We start from the raw sequence: 12124 nt of genomic DNA, 5'->3' as shown, positions 1-12124 counted from the left end.
CCTTGAACTCACAGAGATCTGCCTGCCTCTGCCTCTCAAGTACTGGGACTACAGGTGTGTGCCACCATGCCCAGCTTTATTATTTTTATTTTATGTGTATGCATGTATAGCCTGCATGTAGCTAAGTGCACCTGTGTCGTGCAATGCCCACAGAGGACAGAAGAGACTGTTGGATCCCCTGGAACTGGAGTTATGGACAGTTGTTAGCTGCTATGTGGGTGCTGGGATTCGACCCAGGTCTTCTGCAAGAACAGTTAGTGTTCTTAACCACTGTACTCTCTCTCCAGCCCCCGTGGGCTTTTTTGAAAAGTGGGTATGACTATATTGCTTGCATGTATGTAAGTGTACTTATGTCATGGAATGCCCTTGGAAGTCAAAACAGGATGTCAGATCTCCGGGAACTGGTTGTTAGTTGCCACATGGGTGCTGGGAACCTAACCTGGGTCCTCTGCAAGAGTAGCCAGCGATTTTAACCACTGAGCCATCTCTCCAGCCCCACTTGGTGGGCTTTGACAAAAACCAAACCATACATACCTCATATTTCATGGTAAAAAATCCATCTCCTCCAATGCCCTCAAGTGCAAAGGCCTGTACAATTGGCCATTTCTCCACCACAAACATATCAAATATCTGCAAGTGACCTAGAAGAATCAAATACAACAACACATATCAAATATCATCCTGGACATAACAGTTTAAATCTGAACTAGTATTGTTGATAGGTATTTCTTACAAATTGAACAGTACTTCATCTGGCAAAGTGAATCTGAACAGATAAGATGGTTAGCTACTACATATACAACAGGAAATCCAAGAAAAATTCAAACCATAAACAAGTTACATAAATTCAGATTTCTCTACAGCATATTTTGACATTTTGGTTTCCTATGTTAAAAAAAAAAGTAAATTCTACTCTATTACAATTGACTTGCACCATTTGCTAGATATGTTTATTAATAATCCAAATGTTGCCTCTTCTCTCTGAAGAAACATAGCTAATCAATTCCTCAGGGGAAAAACTACCAAATCAAAGTTTCTTTTTCGTAACAATAGGTTAATATTCAGGGTTATTTGTTCCCTACAATATTAGTACTGCTAAACCTGATTTTCCTCTGTATTCCATGCATCATTTTTTGGTTGGTTGGTTTTCTTTTTTTGTTTGTTTTTCTGGTTTTTTCGACAGGGTTTCCCTAGTCTAGCCTGCCTAGAAGTCACTGTGTAGACCAGGCTGGCCTCAATCTCACAGAGATCTACCTGCCTCTGCCTCCCAAGGGTTGAGGTTAAAGGCACATGCCACCATGCCCAGCATCCATGCATTATTTTTTCATCTCCACGAAAGCATATTTTCTAAATTTAAAGTGTCTGAATGTTTTGTGTTTTGCCTGGACTATGTGTGTGCAATGCCTGCAGAGACCAGAAGAGGATGTCAGATCACCTGGAACTGGAGTTATGGATGGTTGTTAGCTACCTTGTGGGTGCTGGGAACTGAACCTAGGCCCTCTGCAAGAGCAGTCAGTGCTCATCACCACTGAGCCTAAAAAGCATGCTTTTAAATGGCTAGCCACATTACAATTTCCTATTATCAAGTGATGCTATATTTATATATTCTCTGTAATAAGTGATACAAACTAGATATCAATAGTGCTAAATCCCTCATGAGTTCTTCAGCAACTTGATGTGTTGCTGAAGAAACTTCATAGTTATGAATATAAGCTTGTATAGGAGAGTCCCTAAGGATCATTCTGCTTGATCCTTGCCTTAGTAAAAATGGATCAAAGGGTTTTCCAGTTGAATACCTATATCTTGAAAGAGGGCTTTTCAAACCATATACCATACAAGCAATATTCTTAAATGGCTTGCTGTAAATACTAACCTTGGGAGCTATAAGGAATACCAATTCTACTACAGTCTCGAACCATGTCCACAAAGCTGGAAATCTTAAATTCTTCTGCAGCCTCCTCATCTTCATACTAACGAAGGAAAGTAAAGGGAAGACAGGTTTTGATGAGACACATCACTCAAAGTTTCACCTTATCTCTGTATTTTATTGATATTGTGTTAAACCACATTTATAAAAAAGTGTGCCCAATTTGGGGGATGAGGGAGCAGTGTCCCTAAAAGGAAACCTATCCCATTTGTTGGTCAAAAATATTTCCCATTCCAATATTGTAAGAGATTTTAAAAGCTCAATAAAAAAAGGAAAAAAAAATTTCCCATTCCTTCATCTCATATTCATAGTAAAAAATCAAATAAAAATGGATCAAGAGACCTAAATGGAAGAGATAAAAACCTATTCCTCCAAGTATCCCCAACAGTCACACAGAAAGAAAGGTTCTTAACTAATACTGGGTCACAATTTCCATGAAATTGCAAATCTCAAATCCCAATTTGCTTTCTAGCCAAAGTGTTGAAAAGGGCCCAAAGGGAAACAGAAACAGGTAACAAGAAACCCAGACAGAAATGTCACTAAGTTCAAGAAAGTTCTAAGTCTTGCAGGCATGCCCAACCCTTTGACACAACCTTGTCATCTATAAAGTTCATGCTGACTCATGAACTGTGTAATCAAGTTACATTTTTAAAAATCCCATATTTTGTTTACAATTTTGTGCTGGGTAGCATTCACAGCTATTCTTGCCTGCTGTAGCTCTCAGGCAGGCTAGACAAGCCTGCGATGGCAGCCCCTAAGTACTAATCCTGGGAGAGACAGGATTCAGGCTGGTGAAGGAAAAGCAGGACAGTAAGATGGGTTCAGAAACCCCAATGTGAACAGCCTTTTGTCTCCTTCAAGCAAACAACTAAAAGGTAGCCTCAAAATGTAAAACTTAAAGATTCATTTCTATGTAAACACACTGCAATATTATTATTATTATTATTAATTATTAAATTTCTTTGTTTTGGTCTTTTTGAGACAGGGTCTCTCTGTAGTCCCAGCTTGCCTGGAACTCACTATGTAGGCAAGGCTGGTTGCAATCTCATAGAGATTCACCTGCCTCTGTCTCCTGAGTGCTGGGATTAAAAGCTTCTACCACTGAAAGCAGCTATTTTTTTGAGGCGGGGTGAGGGTGGGGGCGGTGGGGGGAGCACTTCTGTTCCAAACCAACACTCTTCGTGAATGAAATGCTTATTCTATCTTGTTTCCTCACCTCGTTTTCGGTCATGCAGTGGAAATGCAGATTTCTCCAATGTGCCACATAGGGCAAAAGATAGCGATAGTTGACAGGATTACAGTACAGATGGACACTATCTGATTTAATCAATATAATCACATCTGTAAGAAAAAAAATCAAAACACAAAATTGTCAAAGGTTTTTCCTTTAGGTATTTCCTGCCCAGAAAATTAGTAACTCCACTAAAGCATGAGGCTAGCTCAGCAATACAGCCAGTTGTACACATGGGCCCTGGGTTTACCCCTAGCACCCTTCCCCCCCAAAAAACCCAAAACAAAACATAAAGGTACATCAGAATCAACATAACAAAAGTCTAAACAAAAATCATTTTTTCAGGCAATGTGTTTAAAAGTTACTGTTGGCAGTGAGGGTCCTAGTGCCTCAGCAATGTTCCTCCCTATGGTGGCTTTTGGATGTGGCAAGGCAGGCACAAAGTAAGTAAAAAGAACTGGTTTCATCTCCTATAACATCATTTTACCAAAATCAACACAATTGATCATGGTACCAAACTCAGCTATATTATTTATTTATTGACTAATTGGTGACTGATTGATTGTAGTACTAGAAATTGAACCTAGGGCTGTGGACATGCTAGATATCACTTGGCTACAACCCCATTTTGAGACATGGTTTCACCAAGTTGCCTCAGTTGGCTTTGAACTCACTGTGTAGCCTAGATAGTTCTTGAACTTGCAATCCTCCTGTCTCATGCTCCCAAGCAACTAGGATTACAGACCTGTATCACCAGGCCGAGATATTTTGTTTTTCTGAGACAGTGTATCATTATGTAGCCCTGACTGTTTGGAATTCCCTATGCAGACCAGGCTGGGCTTTAATCTACAGCAATCCTCCCCCTCCCCCTCCCCCCCCTCCTGAGTACTAGGATTACAGACATGCTTCACATCTGGCTCTGCAGTTTATTTCAATAAAGAGATAGTATCAAATGGAAATACCACTGAGTTAGAAAACAGCACCAATTATGGCAGGGACTTCACACTAAAATCCATGTCTGAAGTTCTTGGCCAGAGGCTCATTTAGCTCTAGGCCTGGACATTGCTTAGGAAGGATTATTGTGTATGACAGTGAACTCTATACACAGGAAAGGCTGAGAGGAAGGAAGCTCAGCCAAGTGAAAAGAGCTTCTGTAAACAAACCAATAGCTCACAGATTTAGAATAGCTACTAACACTGGTGGGTTAAGTAAAAAAAGCAGTCCAAGGGGTCCAAATAAACCCAGGCAAATAAAAGAGCTGTGGGATGGGGCAATGGAATAGAGAAGAAATATTAAAGTAGCCTGAGAGTAGAAACCGGAAGAAGTCATAATTCCAAAAGAAAAGCAAAAGTGGCTGGAGCCAGGTGTGGCAGCACACGCCTTTAATCCCAGCAGTAGGGGAGGCACAGGTAGGTGGATCTCTGTGAGCTGGAGGCCAGCCTGGTCTGCATAGGGAATTCCAAACAGCAGGGCTACAAAAGACAAAAAAAAAAAGAAAGAAAGAAAGAAAGAAAGAGAAAGAAAGAAAGAAAGAAAGAAAGAAAGAAAGAAAGAAAGAAAGAAGCTAGAAATTGCTGGAGGTGAGAAAGGTGCATTAGATAGTGGAGCATCTAATATGGCAATGCCAACAAACAGTACAGTGTGACAGATCATTCATTATAAAAATATACTGAAGTTGAGCACTAACCATAGCTGACCGGTTGGGTGGCCTTTTGAAACAAAGGTGGCCTTTCAAGCCACTCTGAGTTCCATGCCTGGCCAATCCAGAGCATTCCAGAGAATACAGGAATACAGTAGGAGCTGCTCTTCACTGCAGACTCTCGGGTAAGTGCAAGTAGCAAAGAGCAAAAAAGGACCCCCCAATCCTTCATCTCTCAGTTACTGGGCTTCCTCACACCTCACATCTCCCAAGAGCCCTGTCCTACATCAATTGTAGACTATCTGCTACGGAGTGAATCTGATGTCACTTGAAAAGACCAAGGGCATGCTGTACACATTATACATAGCGTACAGTAAAGTATAACAGGGGGCTGGAGAAATGGCTCAGTGGTTAAGAGCACTGGATGCTCTTACAGAGAACCCAGGTTCAGTTCCCCAACACCCACATAGAGCTAACAACCATTTACAACTCCAGTTCCAGGGGATCCTATGCCCTCTTCCGGCTTCTGTGGGCATGCACATGGTATACTTACATACATACAGGCAAAACACTCATACACAAAAAATAAAAGGAAATAAAATTTTTAATAAAAAGTATAACCTCAAAGACAGAATCCAATAAGAAATATATGATAATGACACCTAAATCTTATTAAGTAACTTCTCAAAAGAGAATCAGATAAAGGAAGAAAATATGAAATTAGGCATAATGGCCCATGCGCATGAGCTCAGTACTCAGGAGGCAGAGGATCACCACAAGTTTAAGGTCAACTTGCTTTATATAAAGGGAAGAGAAAGAAAGTATACAAGATATATGACTGTAAAATATTTTTTAAAGTTTTTTAAAAATAAATATCCCTCCAGGCATGGTGATGCAGGCCTTTAATCCCAGCACTTGGGAGGCAAAGGCAGGCAGACCTTTGTGAGTTTGAGGCTAGCCTGGTCTAGATAGCGAGTTCCAGGACAGCTGGGGCTACAAGGAGACCCTATCTCAAAAAGACCAAAAAAATAAAATAAAAAAATAATAAAATATCCCATCTTAGCTGGTTCTACTCATAATTAGAGATTAATACATAAGAGGGATGAAGAGATGGGTCAGTGGTTAAGATCACATACTGCTCTTGCAGAGGACCTGAGTTCGATTCCCGGCACTCGTGTTAGGCAACTCACAGCTGCTTATAACTCCATCTCAGGGAACCCACAGGAACCTGCACATTCCCACCCCACATATATACACATAATTTTAAAAAGAATAATAAAATAGCCGGGCGTGGTGGTGCATGCCTGTAGTCCCAGCACTTGGGAGGCAGAGGCAGGCGGATCTCTGTGAGTTCAAGGCCAGTCTGGTCTACTTAGTGAGTTCCAAGTCAGCTGGGGCTACAGGGAGACCCTGTCTCAAAAAGACCAAAAAAAAAGAATAATAAAATAAATCTTTTTTAAAAAGCACATATATAAATCTGGTAATCTTAGCTTTCTAATTATATGGATTTAAAAATGACATTATTAATTTGGAGGAAAATGTGCCCGTTTTGCTGGATGACAGGATAAACAAAAATAAGGTAAAAAAGGCCTATCTTTGGGAATTCAAACTATTTCCTTAATTTCAATATTGAAATGTCTTTTGCAACCTTGGCTGTAGTGAGATGGGTAACAGGTACAAGCTTCCAAGATTCTTTCCAAACCACTGGGTACTATACAATGTAAGGGAAGGAATTTTAAATTAAAATCTGAAATAAAAATTGACTAAAGGTAATTAATAAAAGCTGGGTGTGGTGGCACAGAGGCAGGCGGATCTCTGTGACTTCAAGGCCAGCCTGGTCTACATAGTGAGTTCCAGGTCAGCTGGGGCTACAGGGAGACCCTGTCTCAAAAAGACTTAAAAAAAAAGAAGAATGAAGTTAGGAGTGGGGTTCCTGTCTATAATCACAGCACCCAACAGGCTGAGGCAGAAGGATGCTGTGAATTTGAAGCCAGCCTGGATCATAGAGTAAGACCCTAAAAGATGAAAAAAAAAATATGAAGAAAGGAAGAAGGAATGGAAAGATGAAAGGAAGAATAGTAATGAAAAGGGTAATTCAGTCTCCTTTTTCTGTATTTCCTAATAAAAAGGATAGCTTTAACTGAACTATATTATAGACAGTATTAGGGACTTTACCACTGGAGAAGTTTCTTATTTAGATCTCAACTATGACATTTAAATCATATAATTCTTTGTTAGCAGTCCTGTAATCATATCATTCAGGAGCCTGAGACAAAAAGATCTGAAGTCTAGGCCAGCTTGGGTTACAAAGTGAAAACAGTCACTAAAACAAACACACCCAATAATTCTTTGCTGTCCTTCACAATGTGGGACATTTAACAGCATCTCTGGCCTGTACCCACTATATGTCAGTAATACCACAGGTCTAGCAGTAACCATCAAAAATGTCTTCAGACATTGCTAAATGCCCTCCAAGGGACAAAACTGACCCCCAGCTGGGAATGACTATACTCAAGAAAGATCATCTCACATTAGATGTTTGCTTTTATACCTTCCCCAGCTGCCTAGCAAAAGCTGCCTCTTGTACAGTTTTGTTTGATGTGTCTCTCCTGACTCATCTGGCAGACAAGTCATAATGCTAGGTATATGGTATCAGAGAGAGCTCCTGGGCAACAACCCACAGCAGCATCAACACATGCAGTATCTCCAAGCCAGAGAAAGGAGAATTTAAGCAGAAAGTCTGCATTGTAATCATAGGCAACATCATGAATTCAAGTTCCACAGAAAGTAATTCCCAAAGACAGCAGGATAAAGAGCCTTTGTTTCTCAGCTAAAGAGCCACATAAAGTCTTCCTTGAAAGAACAGTTTATAGGCTCATCCTTGGCTCACAGTTAAAAGGGCTTTCACTGGGCAGCAGCACATAATCTGAGCCATCAGTGAAAAGAAGCAGCGGGAAATTCTAAGAAAAACTAGTTTCTTGCCAAGAGATAAAGCCAAATACTGATGTTTGCTTTCTGCCCCAAAGCTGATTTACCCAGTAAATATATTCTGGAACTGTTTGTTGGTAATCTTTTATCCAGTACATGACCAACAGGCATATATTACTTGATAGGTTAAAAGAAAATGGTATTTTTCACTATAAAAAAGCAGAAATTATTCCAGGCATGGTGGTACTTGGGAGGAGGCAGGCAGATCACTGTGAAATCAAGGCCAGCCTGGTCTACACAGTGAGTTCCAGGCCGGATGGGGATAAAGGAGACCTTGTCTTTAAAATGCGCAAAAATTTATCTGGTATAGTCCCAGATACTTGGGAGGCTGAGGTCAGAGGGTTGCCAAGCACAAGGTCAACTAGAGTACCACAGACAATTCAAACAATGAAACAAAATAAGGCAACAATTTTACTGGGGCTTTGAATTATTTAAAATTTTATTATATTGCCGGGTGTGGTGGCACACACTTTTAGTCCCAGCACTCCCCAGGCAGAGGCAGGCAGACCTCTGTGAGTTCAAGGCCAGTCTGGTCTACATAGTAAGTTCCAGGCCAGCTGGGGCTACAGGGAGACGCTGTCTCAAAAAGACTGAAAAAAAATTATTACACCTTTCTATTAAAAGATCATGAATTAGGGGATGTAGAGATGGCTCAATGCTTAAGAACACTTGCTATTTTCCAGAGGACCCAGGTTCTAATCCTAGCACCCACATAGTAGCTACACAACTACAGTTCTAGGGAATCTGACACCCTTTGCTGGCCTCTGTAGGGCAATGCACGCCCATGGTACACTTATATACATGCAGGCAAAATACACTTATATTCATACACATAAAATAAAATAAATAAAATATTTTTAATTATTTAAAAATGGGGGGGTGGCTAGAGAGAAGACTCAGTGGTTAAGAGTACTGGTTGCTCTTGCAGAAGACGAGGGTTTGGTTCCCACACCCACATAGTGGCTAGCAACCATCTTTAACTCCAGTTCCAGGGGATTCGACATCCTCTTCTGGCCTCCACAGGCATTGCATGCACATTTACATACATGTTAGCAAATAAATAAAATTATTTTTTAAAATCATGAACTATAAATGTTAATGAGTTTAATTTAATAATCCTATGTGTGTAATATATGTATATATTAAACACTGTCCTCCATAAATACATGTCTAATTATTATTTGCCATTTAAAAATTTAAAGAAAAAAAAAAAGAGACCATGAATTTCTAAGAAAGATCATCAGGCTGGATAGATGGCTCAACAGTTAAGAGACTTGCTGCTCTTGCAGAGGACCTGAGTTTGGTTCCTAGCACCCATGTGGTGCACATACATACATGCTGGAAAATATTCATATACATAAAATAAAATGTTTAAAAAGATGTTTCTTTTTAAAAAAAATGAATTGGGCCAGTGAGATAGTTCAGTGGATGAAGGTGCTTTCCACAAAAGCCTAATGACCAGAGTTCGATGCATGGTACCCACATAAAGGTACAAGGGAAGAACTGACTTCACAACGTTGTTCTCTGATCTTGATATGTGTGTCCTGGCACATGTGTGCGCTCCCACACAAATCTAAGAATTTTTTAAATCATGAATTAAGGATGCAAAGAAGTAAGCCACATATTCTCCAATTGTCAATAGAGACTTACCATCTAGAACTTCTTCAGAAAATCCCGTTTTCTCAAAATCATTGGTATTCTGGCTGTATAAACCAAACAGAAGGTAATTTGCCAGCTCTCTGCAGCCCTCGTTGTACCTGCTATCTATTCCTGCAAGGCAAAGAAGACTATGACAGCTGTCCTGTACTATGGTGTGTAACGAGCTCCAATGATTTGCCCCATCTTAATAAAACCCTGTTATCAAAGGCAGCACCTTGGGCTAGTTTTGTGCTAGAAACTAAAAAAGGTCTGTATGTTAGGAACTTTAAATGAATCTCAAGATCTATATAGTTGAGAGAATTAAGCAGAAAAGATTATTGAGGCTGTTAATTTCCAAAACCAAAAAATATTTTTTTGGGGGAGGGATTCTTTTTGAGATAGGGTCTCCCTGTAGTGGAGGCTGGCCTGGAACTCACTGTGTAGACCAGGCAGGCCTTGAACTCACAGAGATCCACTTACCTCTGCCTCTCGAGAGCTGGGATTAAAGGTGTGCACCACCACCCCTGGTTCCAAAAAACAATTCTCAAGGGCAAAAAGAACCAGAAAATATGGTCTTCTATTGGCTTGTTAAAGACCTTGAAATACTTTCAGTTAGCCAAAGAATAGGGGTCTAAAAAAATGTTTCTTAAGACAGCTTTACCAAAACACATATGATCAAATAAAGGCAAGTTAAGGAGTTTCAAAAAGAACCAAGACAGCTGGGTGTGGTGGCACATGCTTTTAGTCCCAGCACCCCAACAACTACCCAGGCAGAGGCGAACAGATGTCTCTGTCTGTTCTACCTAGTGAGTTCCAGGCTAGGCCAGCTGGGGCTACAGAGAAACCCTGTCTCAAAAGATTTAAAAAAAAAAAAAAAGAAATATATATATATGGGCTGGAGAGGGGGCTCAGTGGTTAAGAGCACTGACTGCTCTTGCAGAGGACCCGGGATCGATTCCCAGAACCCACATGGCGGCTACAAACCGTCCTTAACTCCAGTTCCAAGGGAATCCGACGCCCTCTTCTGATCTCTGCGGCATTGTATGACATAGGTGCACTCACATACATGCAGGCAATACACTCATACACATAAAATAAAAATAATAAAATATTAAAAAAAAGAACCAAGACAAAAAAGAGGATAAGGGAATAGAATAATAAACACTAACCCTTGACAAATGTCAGAAACAATGCCTAGCACTGCACTGTAGAGTGGGGTGTAGTGATATATGTGCCTGCAAATGACCCTCACTAAGGTAAGCCTCGTAAGGTCTGGTCAGAGACAAAAAGGAAAGTAAATTACACTGTCTTTGCTACTACCTCTCAATGCCTCAGGTATATATACTACCTGGTTTTGGGTATCTAAGAAGTCTCAGAACTATGGCTCTAGGTAGAACGGAAGGGTCATGGTAAAGCAGTGTCTATGTGATATTAAAATGGAAGGGTTGCTGGGCATAGTGGCACATACCTTTAGGTCCAGCTCTTAGGAGGTAGAGGCAGATCTCAATAAGGTCAAAGCCAGTCTGGACTGCATAGCGATTTGTAGGCCAGTTGGGGCTACAGGGACACTGCCTCACTGTCCCTCCGCCAAAAGAACAAAGGGGTGGGGCAGGAGCTCCAAGAATGTTGAGTGCCCTATCTCACTGATAGCCCCCTTAATATTCAACCTCACTAAACCAGCAACAGATTCCAGTGGAATGAAAACTAGGACATTAACATAGTGTATCTTACACAATGGTGGTATGAATCAAAGCTGCTGTAGCTCTGAGTCCCATCTTGTTAAAAGCACTAACCTAGGATGCAGAGAATTCCATCAGGTCGAGACTTGCTGCCCTGGGTTAGGATGCTCTGAACCTGGCGGAGTCGGCTACAGCTGCAACAAGAACAGAAAAAAGTTTCCTGAGTGCCAGTGCAGCCCCATAAGAAGAGCAACACACTATTCGAGAGCCCAAAAGGCGTTAGGAAAAGGAATTTTTGCTATGTCAACTCATTTTTGCTGATGCGCAAAGAAAAGTGTCCATACTGATTTGCCTTAATTTTAGTAATTTTTGGTCTGTCTCAAAAACAACAGACAAGGTCAGGTGAAGTGGTGCACATCTTTAATCCCAGCGTTTACGAGGCAGAGGCACAGGCAGAGGCAGGCAGATCTCTATGAAATTGAGGTCGGCCTGCTCTACATAGTGACTTCCAGGCCACAGGGAGACCCAGTCTCAAACAACAACAAACTAAAAACAGACAAAAACCAAAAATTGGTTTAAGAGCTTAAATAAGCAAAGTTCTAATTCATCTCCATGACTACCCCCATAGAGAGTATGTACATCCTTGACTGAGTTCCACTGAGCTATTACTCCTATGGCATAGGACTATTCCTTGCTCCCAAGCAAAGCATGAGGAGACATATATTCCCAGACAATGTAATTTCTAAGGACCCTTTTGTTTTCATGTCTCTCTTCACTCCTCTCAGCAACCTCAAAGATACAAGTGTCCAATTTTGTGGCCAAAATTAATCCTCTGCTGGGCATGGTGGTACACACCTTTCAGTCTCGGCACTAGGGAGGCAGAGGCAGGTAGATCTCTGTGAGTTCCAGACCGGCCAGCTTGGTCTACACAGTGAGTTCCAGAACAGTCAGTACTACATTAAAAAAGGGGAGGGAGGGAGGGAGGGAGGGGGGGAGGGCGGGAGGAAGGGAGGAAGGAAGGA

General features: G+C 41.0%; 1 protein-coding gene across 3 annotated transcripts in view; it reads right to left on the bottom strand.

Moving 5' to 3' along the window:
* CUNH20orf194 (chromosome unknown C20orf194 homolog) overlaps nt 1-12124 on the bottom strand; it is a 257297-nt gene that overhangs the window by 222650 nt on the left and 22523 nt on the right. For all 3 annotated transcript variants that reach the window (XM_029556875.1, XM_029556874.1, XM_008854459.3), the window contains exons 2-6: nt 11217-11296; nt 9436-9555; nt 3144-3268; nt 1874-1970; nt 535-641 (exon numbers count right to left, since the gene is read on the bottom strand). In XM_029556875.1, coding sequence (XP_029412735.1) covers nt 535-641; nt 1874-1970; nt 3144-3268; nt 9436-9555; nt 11217-11296 — 529 coding nt within the window. The remainder of the gene's footprint in view (nt 1-534; nt 642-1873; nt 1971-3143; nt 3269-9435; nt 9556-11216; nt 11297-12124) is intronic.

Source organism: Nannospalax galili, unplaced genomic scaffold, assembly GCF_000622305.1.
Source record: "Nannospalax galili isolate Female #2095 unplaced genomic scaffold, S.galili_v1.0 scaffold707, whole genome shotgun sequence".
NCBI lineage: Eukaryota > Metazoa > Chordata > Mammalia > Rodentia > Spalacidae > Nannospalax > Nannospalax galili.
The sequence above is the reverse complement of the archived record's forward strand: the minus strand, read 5'-3'. Positions and strand labels throughout refer to the sequence as shown.